The 12740-nt window shown below is 36.4% G+C and overlaps 1 protein-coding gene across 2 annotated transcripts in view; it reads left to right on the top strand.

Annotated features, from left to right (window-relative positions):
* The window catches only part of PTPRR (protein tyrosine phosphatase, receptor type, R), a 219786-nt gene that overhangs the window by 184911 nt on the left and 22135 nt on the right, over positions 1-12740 (top strand). For both annotated transcript variants that reach the window (XM_004675893.2, XM_012720496.1), the window contains 4 exons: positions 1220-1299; positions 1721-1858; positions 9808-9918; positions 11551-11708. In XM_004675893.2, the coding sequence (XP_004675950.1) occupies positions 1220-1299; positions 1721-1858; positions 9808-9918; positions 11551-11708 (487 nt within the window). The remainder of the gene's footprint in view (positions 1-1219; positions 1300-1720; positions 1859-9807; positions 9919-11550; positions 11709-12740) is intronic.

Consider the following 12740-nt stretch of genomic DNA (forward strand, 5'->3'; position numbering starts at 1 on the left):
CCTCCCGGGCAGGCGGGAATCGAACTCATGTAGAAGTGGCTTTAGCTTCTTTGTGCTTTAACCCGCTGCGCCACCAGGGAGGGCCCACATGAAACTAATTTTTAAAATAAATCTTACTCCCACCAAATCCCATTAGATTTTTTATTGTCTCTGTGATACTTTCTCCCTTTAGAATCTCTGACCTCACTTCCTCTTTGATTTTTCTACGTTTGATTTGGAAATGTAAGTTCTTGTATTATATTCAGAATTTGATCAATCACTATTACTGCTAATAAGGGAATAAGGGAGAAGAGTTTGATCCCACAAGTGTGCTGTAAATGTCCACTTCTTTGGCCATTTTGGTATTAAAGAAGCAGCAGAGCATAGTGGCTAAACATGGTCTAGCGTTAGACTCAGTGAGTTCAAGGCCATTACTTACTGGCTGTGCATCCTTGGACTAAACATTTAACCTCTCTGTGTCAATTTATTATTTGAAAAATGTTGGAAAAAATGGAACTAATTATTTTAGGTACTTGTTGTTCAAGACATACAAAGATCAAATGGCAGTACCTGTAAAGCTTTGTAAATATAGTCTGACATCTAGTAAGCAATCAGATGTTACTGGTTATTTGTGAACAGATTGACTGAGTACTCTTTGATATCATTAATGTTCATGTTGCAACTTCCTTCTTTCCCTGACTTACCCCACCTCCTTTTCCCATGCTGATAGCACAGCACACAATGAATCAATTTCCTCCATCTTGGGAAATTGGGAAGTCTGATGAGACATAAGATGGTGAGACATGGTTAGGTGGAACCTGAGGATCTGGACGAGAGGAATTCGTGAAATATATAGGAAGTAGAGCATTCAGCCTAGCTCATCTCTGAAGGGGAAGCAGAGAGGGGTGTAGGAATATCTGGTGCAAATTCCAAATCTAAGGAACAGAAAGGGAGTATAATGTGAAGTGCAGTGAAGAATCAGAAACCCACCAATGAAGGACATGAAATATAAAATCATCTGGGGGTGTGGGGAAAGATTTCTGTCAGGACAGGGGTCAAGATGCATTAAAATGTACATTGATAACCACAGAGACACACAGGTGCATCCACAACAGACATTAACACAAGCCTGTACATCAACATACAAGCTAACAGATGTGCTCTGTAGGAATTATTGGTGTTCTCCAGAATGTAGAAGAATAAATCTGATGAATGTATTCCTTCTTGTTTTCTTTATTAGATCCCCTCAGCAGAGTGTGTTTAAAGTCCAAAAATGTAACTGATTCTTTGAGCACCTACATTAATGCTAATTATATCAGGGTAAGTAAATAAATATAAATTTCCCTCTGAGGAGCATGTCTCTATACCGTTTGAAATTGTTGGTTTTCTTTTACTCCCCCGAGTAGATTAATCTGATTTATCTTCATTACTAGCAAGGCGTTTTGTGTTTGCTGATCCACAATCAACACAGGTGGGCTGATTGCTCTTTACGACAAGTCTCCTTTTCGTGCTTTATATGGGTGCTGTGCTGAGGACGGAGCGCTATGACCCTCAAATGCAAACGCCTGTGCTCGACTTGACTTGCTAAGAATATCCTGTGAAAATCAACGAAGCCGCCAAAGTCTGTGTTGCTTTTGGAACTAGCAGAGCTATTTTGTTCTGAATATCTTTCACCTAAACTAAACTTTCAGTGCAAAGCATCAACTTCAAAGCCAGTGTTTTGTCTCCTTACTCCACCTAGGGCTACGGTGGCAAAGAGAAAGCATTCATCGCCACACAGGGCCCCATGATCAACACCGTGAATGATTTCTGGCAGATGGTTTGGCAGGAAGACAGTCCTGTGATAGTTATGATCACAAAACTCAAGGAAAAAAATGAGGTATGAACTTTACCCAAGTTCCAAAAGTTATATATTTTCTGTTGCAATGGAAGAGATGTGGTATAAGGAAAATTGCCATGTACTGAATAACAGGTTTAAGATGGAAACTTTGAAACACTTCAGACTAAGTCACTTTGTGCTTCAAATAATGGTAATTGGTTTTATTCCATGAGGGGTCACTTTCTAGCAGATGAATCAACATATTTCATATCTATATCTATAGATCTATAGATCTATCTATATAAGTATAGATAAGTATAGATATAGATAAATATATTTGTATATGTGCATATATACATGTGTGTATTTGTCATTTCTACCCATATATATCGCAATAAGAAAATGAGAGGCTATTAATTCTCAACCTGACTAAGAGACAGAAAATAAGCACTGCTGACTATAACCCAAGTGATTTGGGGGGCACCTATTGTGTGACAGGTATCAGTTTTAGTTGTTGGCAATACTTTAGCAAACAAAGCACAAAGAGAGACTTGCCCTTGCTAGGTTGTTGCGACAGGAACTTTGATGAGAGACACAACAGTCCTGGAACAGGTGTGCAAGGCCAGACTCTGCTACTCGAGCAGAAGTTCTTGCACCACTTATTGAAATCACACAGCTAGTAAATGCATGCGACAATGGTATGAGGTATAAATTCTGGAGGGTAGGATAGGAAGGGGGGGCAAAGTTCATGAGAAACGGAGACATCGTGACCATTTGCCAAGAGCTACAGGCAGAGTTAACTGGAGACGACCATGGAGATAGTCATGTCATCAGGTCTACAGCAGCAGAGGTGCCCCAGGTCTGCCTCGTGACAGGGGCTATATTTGTGTAGTCACAGTGCTCTGCTGTGATGTGCAGATAGCAAATAGGTCACAGTTGCCCTTGAGTGGCCAGCTAGTAGCCAGTTCATAGGAACCCACAGTAGATTTTAACTTTCTAGCGGGGGAGACAGACAAAAAAAAACCTACAAACATAGTAGATTAATGGAAAAATATTTAATGTTATAAAAGAGGAGTGCTGTGGAAGAACGCTACAGAAAAAAACTAGAGCAGGAGGAGAAGACTGGGTGTCAGAGCAGGAGAGAGGGGTGAGGGAGAAGAGCAAGTGGCAGTATTATTAGGCAGTATTAATAATTAATTAGGGTGGTTGGGATGAGACTTACTCAGAAAGTGAGATTCGAAAAGTATTGAAAACCAAGCAAAGATCTTATTATCTGCATAATAAAAATCCAATAAAGAGAAAATTCTATTCTATTTCCATACTAGCAATCTTTTCTAAGTGTCTAGTTTATATAATACTCTCTGCATTTTGCAACATAAAGACAAAAATTGTGTAATTTCCAAATGGTGCTATCCTAGGTAATACTTATATTTTAGGGTGTCTTATGAGAATAATTCACAGTTTGATTTTACTCAGTACTTTTGTTGTCTTGTCAAAATTATTATACTAAGGCATGACAATAGTATTTCAGAAAACTGAACTTACCCTAATAGCCTTTGGGTCAGTATAATCCTTATAATATAATCCCACAACTAATCAAGAAAATCCAGGCCCACAAATAGTAATTTAGAAGTTTTTAAATTTTTGTTGTTTCTTCTATTTTTTGCTATAATAAGTGAAGCATTTTTTCTGATATGTATACTGAGAGCAAAAGTATATTTTTGGCAGTCAGTTACAAACTTAATTAACTATATGGCTTATTGAATAAATGCATTTCTGTGACTCTTCTATGAAAGCCTGCAGTCGATAATAAATAAACTTTCATATTCTCAGGTGTTTCATACACATTTCACTGTGAGTGTCCCCTGGAAATTTCTAAACAGTTGTTTAAAATCTGTGATTTTTTTTTTTTCTTTATCATTGGAAAAGATTCTGCAGTTTAAAAGATGTATTCTCTGGGCCCTTGCTGGTGGCGCAGCAGGTTAGGCCACAGCACTGCAAGCTGCTTCAGTGCAAGTTTGATCCCCCACCCCAGAGGTGATCACATGGCATGGCAGACCTCTCCTCACCTGCCCGTTGCTCCCCTCAGCAGAGTACTTCGTCAGTCTGCCTATTCTGCTCCCCACTCTGTCTCTGGTGAATCCTCTCACTGCCCCTGCACCTCTGGCCTGTACCCCAGTTCTGTATGCATAAATAAATAAATCTTTTAAAATAATAATAAAAATAAAAGATGTATTTTCTGTACAACACCTATTTGCATAGAGAGAGAACACTTAGATAACTTATCAGGGTAGATAACCTAAAAAACCTCCCATGATAATGACAGTTATACTGTATAAAATGTGAAATAGCACAGATAGCAGAGCTTGCAAAAAAGAAATAGAGGAATTACAATGGTGAAAACCTGAATCGAAGACATAAAACCACAAGTTGAGGTTAACTTGAGTTTTAGTGACCAAATAAAACTGGACTTAACAGGAACCAGGAGCTGGAACTGAGTGTTCCATAAAGCAAGACCTGTGGTGCCTGCATCTTCTGTGAAAAGGTGAACCACAAAAATAAACCTGCCTCCCCAAATAGGCATACAACAGGAAATTAATCCAGGTCTGACCTTTCTGTGAGATAAATAAAAAGCCCGCTCAAGTCTTTAGAAATGCCATAAGGAACATAAAAAGTAATACTGAGTTGGTAGGTCTCTGTGGCACTTTACAAAAACAAAGCGAAAATCTTTTAGATACCTATATTCTTAGCACACACGTCACAATTTCCACAGGTACATCCCAGCCAAACATTAAATCACATGTCAAAATTATGAGACGTGATTGAAATAAAACAATATAAGAAAAAAATCAGGAGCAGCAAATAGACCCACCAAAAATTAAAATAGAAATTATAAATATAGGCTATATTATTTGTAACTAAGTCTGCAAATTATAAAATAACTTGACAAAGAAACAAGTAACTGTCAAGAGAGACAAGGAATATTTAAAAGCCAACCAGAGTACAAGAAATAAATATGAACATAGCAACTGACTTAGTAAAAAGAACTGCAGAATAAATGCAAAGAGAGGAAGCGATAGTAAAGGTGAAAACAGTAATTCATAACATATGAGGGGAAAACGAAAGGGGTAATAAAGCAAATATTTCTTTTTAGAAGCCCAAAGTAGGCAAAACTAGAAGAATTAATAAAAATGGGAAAGAGCACATATTAAAATATTAGTAATAGGTAACAACAGGATTGGTTTTTTAAAAATATAATAGTTTATTTTTACATTGTTTTGTACATTTTTTTTTCATCTCAGTTGTAATCCCCATGGGTTTCCCATCATGGAGTCACCCATGTGCCATCACCATAGTCCTGTGCACTTCCAGGATTGATTTTTAATGGAAGGAATAGAATTATTCAGGATTTGATTTGCTTTGAGAAAACATTTATATTGTGACAATCTATTCAGAAAGTTGTTTTTCAAATCAAAGCAGAGCAGGAATACGTGTTCCGCTCAGATGTATGAAATATTGCTAACGCTTTTATGAGGTTAACCTGTCAGTGCCCACACTGATGTTTATTTAGGGGATGATTAGCAGCACAAAAGCCAGAGCAACGAAAAGGACATTAAATAAGGTGAGGTTTCTGAGGTTAAGTGGGACAGGGGAGGAGCAGCCAGTCATAACCCCAAATAATCCATTAAAGGCTTTGACCTTTCTTATCACTTGTCACTATAATTTACTCATTAAAATTCTTTTTGTCCAGGTTTTCTCAAAATGTAATGTAATACTATAGAGGAAACTTTGATGTTTTACAGATCAAAATGATACTGAAAACTCTTGCCTCAAAAGAAATGTGACTTCCAGGAAAATGGTGTTTACTAAAAATGTGCCAACTTTCAATTGTGTTGAGCATCATTGTTTAGAATAGACAAAAATCATTTCCACCAAAAATAAATAAATAAATAAAAGGAGGTGGAGTTTTTTTTTAGGAATCTCCAGGCTTTATGTTTTCCCAAATCTTTCTAATAAATAAATGCATAACCAAGAGGTCTTATTTAATAATCCCAGTGTTCTTATAGTTCCTTGCTTTTTATAAAATGAGAATATATGAAAAAAAAGGCTAAAATATAGTTGAAAATCAGTTCTTCTTTATTGTAACAAACAGAAGTGATTTTATTGTTGATAAATTAAAGTTCCTTCATTTAGATAAATCTCAAAAAGGGAATTCCTCTTGAAAAAGAACATTGAAAACCTAGTGTTCAAAGTCATTTAACATGAACTATTCCATTACTAGAGAAGGCAGAATGATCAAAACCTTTAAAGCTGGAGTTAGAAGATCAGCATGAAAATAGGGAACTTATACACTTCCAAAGTCCTCAGACTATGGAAGTGTATGCCTACCACATCCTTTCCAAGAAAGAACGAAAGTAGCTATAGGTCTTAATCTTACTGCATCAGAGATATTTTCTACTTATTGAATATATGGGCTAAGCTAATTGATGTTCACCTCATTTCCACTCTAACTCTAGTTTAGTAGGTTTTACTATCCTTATATTATGAACAACTTGAGGTTAAGACATTTGCCTAAAGTCTTCAAGTTAGTAAGTGATGGACTCCAAATTTTAATTCCAGTTGGTTTGACCCCATTACTCATTATGCCAACAAAATAGCCAAATGAGGAAGCGAGAAAGAAGGCAGACAATTCACTATTGACCTCAGCAGTAAAACAGCAGATCTTGCCTTCTTGAAGTGAAAGCTTACTTGGTGATTTGGCCTAACACTGTAGACAATCTGACCCATTCTATCCCTACCAGGTACTAATGTCACCCAAATGAACACAAACATCTTTTTGATTTAGAGCCAGTTTCCATGGGATGCTCCATCACTCATACCTTTAATCTTTCATAATAGCACTCACAATTACTGGTTTCTTTTTCTACACTCCTCATAGAACATATAAAAGCAACGCTTTTAAGTGCACAAAATTTAAAAAGCAAATAACCTAAAAATATATTTTTAAACTAGTTAACCTCTTTCTTTTTCTTCTTTTTTAATACACAGTAGCCTAATGCAGTAGGAGTGAAGAGAAGGTCAAAAGGAAAAAAAAAACAAAACATAAAAATATGAGTTTGCATTGTTTTACATTTCATTCTACTTTGGCTATAAAACACTGATTAGGAAAAGCTGGTTATTGTCCAGAATCTTTACAGTCCATTTCCCTGTTTGTTTGTACAAGAGATATGTGTCCCTGTGAAAACCTCTTTTTCCTGCAAATTATGAATTCTTGGAATTAATAGACAATTCTAGGGAAAGGATCAGCCCAGCTAGCAGATTAATGATGATTTGGGGCTATATTCTGCTCGATAGCCTGCTATTTTAAATTATCTACAGTAAATATGATTTCACAATATTATCTGCAAGAGAGCATTTTCCTTCCTTGCATTTTCTGCCTCTTTCATATCACCGTTAACACCACAATATAAAAACTCTAAAAGGCTGTTATGGAAATAATTTGAACCTGAGCTTGTGCTCTTAGAAACTACAGTTCTCCTCCACCTCATATTCAAAAACACCCACACTTATCTGTTCTCCTTTTCTACATTCTCCTAGAAGAGGGAAAATGTATTCAGTGTGTAAAAATAAGCTATTGTATCTCAGAAAGGAGATGGGATGCTAATTAAGGGTTGTTTGAATGAACAAGTCACTTTGCATTGTCTACTGGGAGCTGGCTGCCAATTGCATTTTTGGTAAAGAGTCAAGAAAAACATTCAAGAGGGCCCCAGCAAGCTTGGGAGAGAAGCAAGCAGCGCTTCCATTTATCAAGTAGGTGCACAAGCTGTTCAAGTATTGTTAAGAGCCGGGGTGCGGGCTGCGCTCCTGCCTTGCAGCTTTCCCGACCAATTTCAAGAGCCACCTTCTTAAAGAGGGGCCTGCAGCTCAGGTCTGATGGGGGACAATGGAGCACGTAGCTCGCTGGACCACTGAAAGCCTCTGTCTTTGTTCAATACCTTTCTCAAGATTCTTTGTCACTATTCTTGGATTCATCCGAGAGGCAGGGGTTTTAAGATACACAATAGCTCGGTCTCTCGGCGAAATAATTGATGCTCCATTGAAAGAAACCAGGCAAACTGGTTAGTATGATTACCTTTAACAAACGGTGGTTGGGGAGGAGGGAGGTCATTGTAGACTTTTGCCAAATGTAATTGAAGAGGGGAAATTATTTCTTTATTTTTAAGAGGTTTGTTTTCTTAATGTTAACACTTTGTCAGCCAGAGTAGTTAAATCGCTAGCTTGTTTGCCTGACAGACTTGGGGGGTGGGGGTGGCATGTGTTAATAAGTAGAGGTGAAATGATTTACTTTGTTTGGAAAACGACCAGCACATAGAGGATGCAACTGTGTTTTTATTGAATGGATGAAAGAGACAGTGATTCCACTAGGTAAAGTGACTTCCTTGTCACTCTCTTCTGTAAAGTTCTTGGTACTTTAATGAGCTAGAGTCCTGAGGTATTTTTCTGACAATTTACATGTCTTTTGCTTTCATTCTGTAATTTTGATTCTTTTGCTGTTCTTTTGAATCTGTGAATACTTACTATTTTAAGTGTGGTCATACCTGTGACATAGATGTCACCAAAAAAGTGTCCTGGGTACTAAGAGGTCCTAACTGAAGGACTTTCTCTATAAATATGCATGTAGTTTGGGGGAAAAGTAAGTGCAATTTAAATAATATTTCTAAAATTAACATCAACTTTCACCTTTATATTTTTAGCCATTAAAATTTCTGGTAAAATAGCTGAGTTCTTTTGCATTTGTTTAAAAGGCAAAATAATAAATTTCGTGAGGGTTTAGGTCTGCTTCGATCTCATTTTGTCATTTTTTTCATAGGGTAAGTTGGATATAATTATAACCACATACATTTAACGTATAATCTAATGAATAGCTAATGAATTAATCACGTTAGAAGAAAAAAATCTGTAACTCAGAAGTTGTAAATTATAATAACAACAATAATATTGTTGACTGCTTCCTGTAAGCCTGATTTTTGTGCTAAGTGTTTTCCATGTGTTAAATCTGAAGAAAACTGAAGCTGGGGAGATTAGGCATCTTATTTATGGATTAGGAGCCTAAACAGTGATGAAACCAAAATTTGAACTCAGGCTCTCTGACTCCAGAGTAGTGACTACCATATTACTTTGCCTTGCTTACACTACAATTGATTGTCCTTACTATTAGAAAGCCCTTCATAGAAGTCCATTACAAAAATACTTTTAAAGTACTTTTGTTAAACATTTAATTCAGTTGACCCCATTGGTGAAAAGGCCTGAAAAAAAAATGGATGTATTAATAGTCATTATATCTGCTTTATATTCAAGGGAAACTTCATTCTATGGCATCTAATCTACTACTGACACTTTTATTAGACACTGGTTTGATGAGAAAGTGACTTGTCGCAATTATTATCAGAAAATGTTCCCTTTATTTCTAGACATCACATGATAAACTCTAGTATTTATATTTTAATTCCTTAATTTAGTTCTTAATTTTTCTATGTAGTTCTCAGAAATTTCACTTTTTATTTTTCTTTGGATGGAATTATAAGCATCAATATTTGGCAGGCACCTGCAAAATTGGACTTGATTAAACAACAACTTTATTGAGATATAAATTACATACGATAGAAGACATCAGTTTAAAATGTGCAATTTGATGGTTCAATTCATTTACAGAATTGTAAAAAGTGATACCTGATGTCTTAGATTAATTAAACCCAAACCCTTGAAATATTTGAATGAAGGATGATGTGGGTACTTTAGTGGTAGGCATGGTGTGATAATATACATCTAAGGTATATGATCTGATACCCTTAAACCATATGCAGTCCTATAAACCAATTTTACTACCATTAAAAAGTCACTAGATATATAAATAAATAATTCAAGCATGATGGGGTTGGGGGGAGGGGAGGAACAGCCCAAAGCCAAATATAGTCACTAATGCTGTGTTCTTCTGTCCTCTTCTCCAGAAATGTGTATTATACTGGCCAGAAAAGAGAGGGATTTATGGGAAAGTTGAGGTCCTGGTTATCAGCGTTCATGAATGTGATAACTACACTATTCGAAACCTTGTCTTAAAGGTAAGATTATGAAATCATAGCTTATCTATAAAAGCAGGTGGTGTTAGAGGATTACATTTCTACTTTAGAATTGCTGTATGTATTTATCCTACTAGCTACAACACATTCAATTTAAACAAATGAAATGCTAAGTTCAAAGAGAAACTATAATCATTCCCTTATGTATTTCTTTTGTTGTCAACTATGGAATGATATGGAATGATTAAATTAATGTAAGCAGCCATTAAGGAAATTGACTGCACAGGATGTTGTGATCTCCTAAATTTACATGAATAAAGCATCCCTGATTTAACCTTTTGAACTCCTTTGACTCAATGCATATGCTAAGAGATTTTACCATGATTTTTTTTTTAAAGTCACTTTGGTCTAAGCAGCTTTAAGAAAGGACTAGAAACTGAGAAAGATAAAATCTGTGTTTGTGGGTGGTAGTGGGAAGCAAGACAAGTCTGAAGTGTTGATGAGATCTTCCAAAATTTGGAATGACAGTAATTTATAGGGACATTCCCCAGACCAGATTACATCACAGAAAAATTCTCTTATTTAATTTCTGAGAGCAGATGCTGCAACTGTTGCCACAGAATTATTTTTGTTTCTAGAGATTAACCCAAAGATTTCAGCCCTATCTAGAATCTCATGGCTGGAACAAAATCATCACAGAAAGAAAGATCAAAGGAAGAGATGCACTGAGGTTTTTTAATGGGAAATATTGATGTTATTAATGATAGGTAGGCATTTACTGGCACTTGTTTTCCTTGAGTGCCTGGACTGAGCCAGACACCCGAATAGACATGTGCTTTGACATAAGGAGCATGAACATTCACTCAATATTTCCAATCCAGTGAGCCCTTTAAGCAAATTTACCACTGGAATTCCTCAGTGCTGCTAAAAACTGGAATTTGAGGGTCCTCCCTGGTGGCGCAGCTGGTTAAAGCTCAGCACTAAGAAGCTAAAGCCACTTCCTCATGAGTTCAATCGCTGCCCCAGAGGTAACTGATCCACATGGCACGGCAGACCTCTCCTAGCCTGCCCGCTGCTCCCCTCAGCAGTGTACTTCATCAGTCGGCCTGTTCTGCTCCCCACTCTGTCTCTGGTGTATCCTGTCACAGCCCCTGAACCTCTCGCCTGTACCCCAGTTCTGTATGCATCAATAAATAAATCTTAAAAACAACAGCAACAACAACAACTGGAATTTGAGCTGAGTGTAGAATATTAGAGTCACTAAATATAAAATCTAGTGTTCTTATTTTGGTTAACATGTTTTCATAATAACTTGTTAGAAAGGCCCAAAGAACAGGAAATACAATACACCCCAACTTCTTGGCTACATTTTCACCTGCCATTTTGTGTATTACACCAAGTTAAAAACATGTTTAGCACATACTATAGATGCATTTTCAATATTAAATGCTGTCTTATGTAATAGAGGCAAAACTCTCAAACTTTGACATTAAGATTTTACAATAAAGTTTTCCCAAGGTGAAAAGGCAGTCTTCAAAAATCTCCCAGAGGTTTTTCCACCTAAAAATAAGTTTCCAGCAAAATGGAAGTGATAGAAGGCATTCACTATTGTGGTTTGGATGACTTTTAGCTCCACAAGTAAATGAGGCATTTGGTGGCTGTTGCTATTTTCAGCAAGGAAGTCACACCCAACATGTGAAACATTACTGGTACACCTCATGGCCTGATCACAAGACTCCAGACAGTGCCCAGCCCCTTCTACAGCTCATGCTGGATGTACAAGAAGACAGGCCTGCCTCCACAGGTCGAGGGCCGGTGGTTGTCCACTGCAGGTAACGTATAAACTGTGTTTCTACCTAAGCAACTGCCCACTCTTTACAAAATCTCAGTGCAAGTAGAAGTTAGATTTTGCATCCAGGTTGTACCTTTGCTGGTAAATTACATTTTATTGAAATTGGTTGGCTTCCTAATATTTGAATCTTAATCAAGATGCTTTGTACAGAAATTAAATATTATTATTCCATTTTCAGCAAACAATTACATAGTAAAAATATACCATTTCTAAAGAAATGGTGAAGGAAATAGGAGCCCTTATTCAGTCTTCTGCTTGAAAACTTAGATTAATCCATTTAGTCTCATAAAAACTAGGAATGAATGATTTTTTAAAATTATCAATGGCTTTTTTTCTTGGTTCAAGATGATGCCTGAGTATATATTTGGATTATATCTTGAAAGATTAATGGTATGTCAAATCTGGTGAAAACCAATCAAGAGTTTTAAAACTTACCCCATGAAAATCAGATGGAAATAAATTTATGAAATGGAATGTGGGCAAATAGTAGTTTGTCAAAAAGAAAAACAAAGGGTTATTACAAGAACATGGGATACCAGAGGCTATGCCCATAAAAGCAATAGCTGCTTTTGGACAGGTGGTTCTGTCCTTAATATCCAGCTTAAAGCTCTTCCCCTACAACTAAGACCTCTTCTCCCTTGTTTCTAATTAGTGTGCCCAGACTGAAGAAATATTTTTGAAGTTATTTATATAACCAGTCATCTATTCTTCATACTTTCTCAAAACAATTTGTGTTACTTTGTTTAACTTCATATGTCTTACAAGATAATTTTAGATATCTTTAACAAATAAATATTTTAAATTAAAATTTTAGCCTCCTTCTTTGAATCTTTGTGGTTTAAATGAGTAAAATGTACAATAAGTCTACTTTTCCAAAGCCATCAATATCCACTTTCTAGCATAGGACTTATCCTAAGCTTAGCATTACATAGAAGAGAATAAGCTCATTGGTCATGCTTTAGGACAGAAACTGTCCCCAACCTAAAATCATAAAACCTTCAGATGTCTAAAG

The sequence above is a fragment of the Condylura cristata genome, unplaced genomic scaffold (genome assembly GCF_000260355.1).
Source record: "Condylura cristata isolate star-nosed mole 26May11 unplaced genomic scaffold, ConCri1.0 scaffold00004, whole genome shotgun sequence".
NCBI lineage: Eukaryota > Metazoa > Chordata > Mammalia > Eulipotyphla > Talpidae > Condylura > Condylura cristata.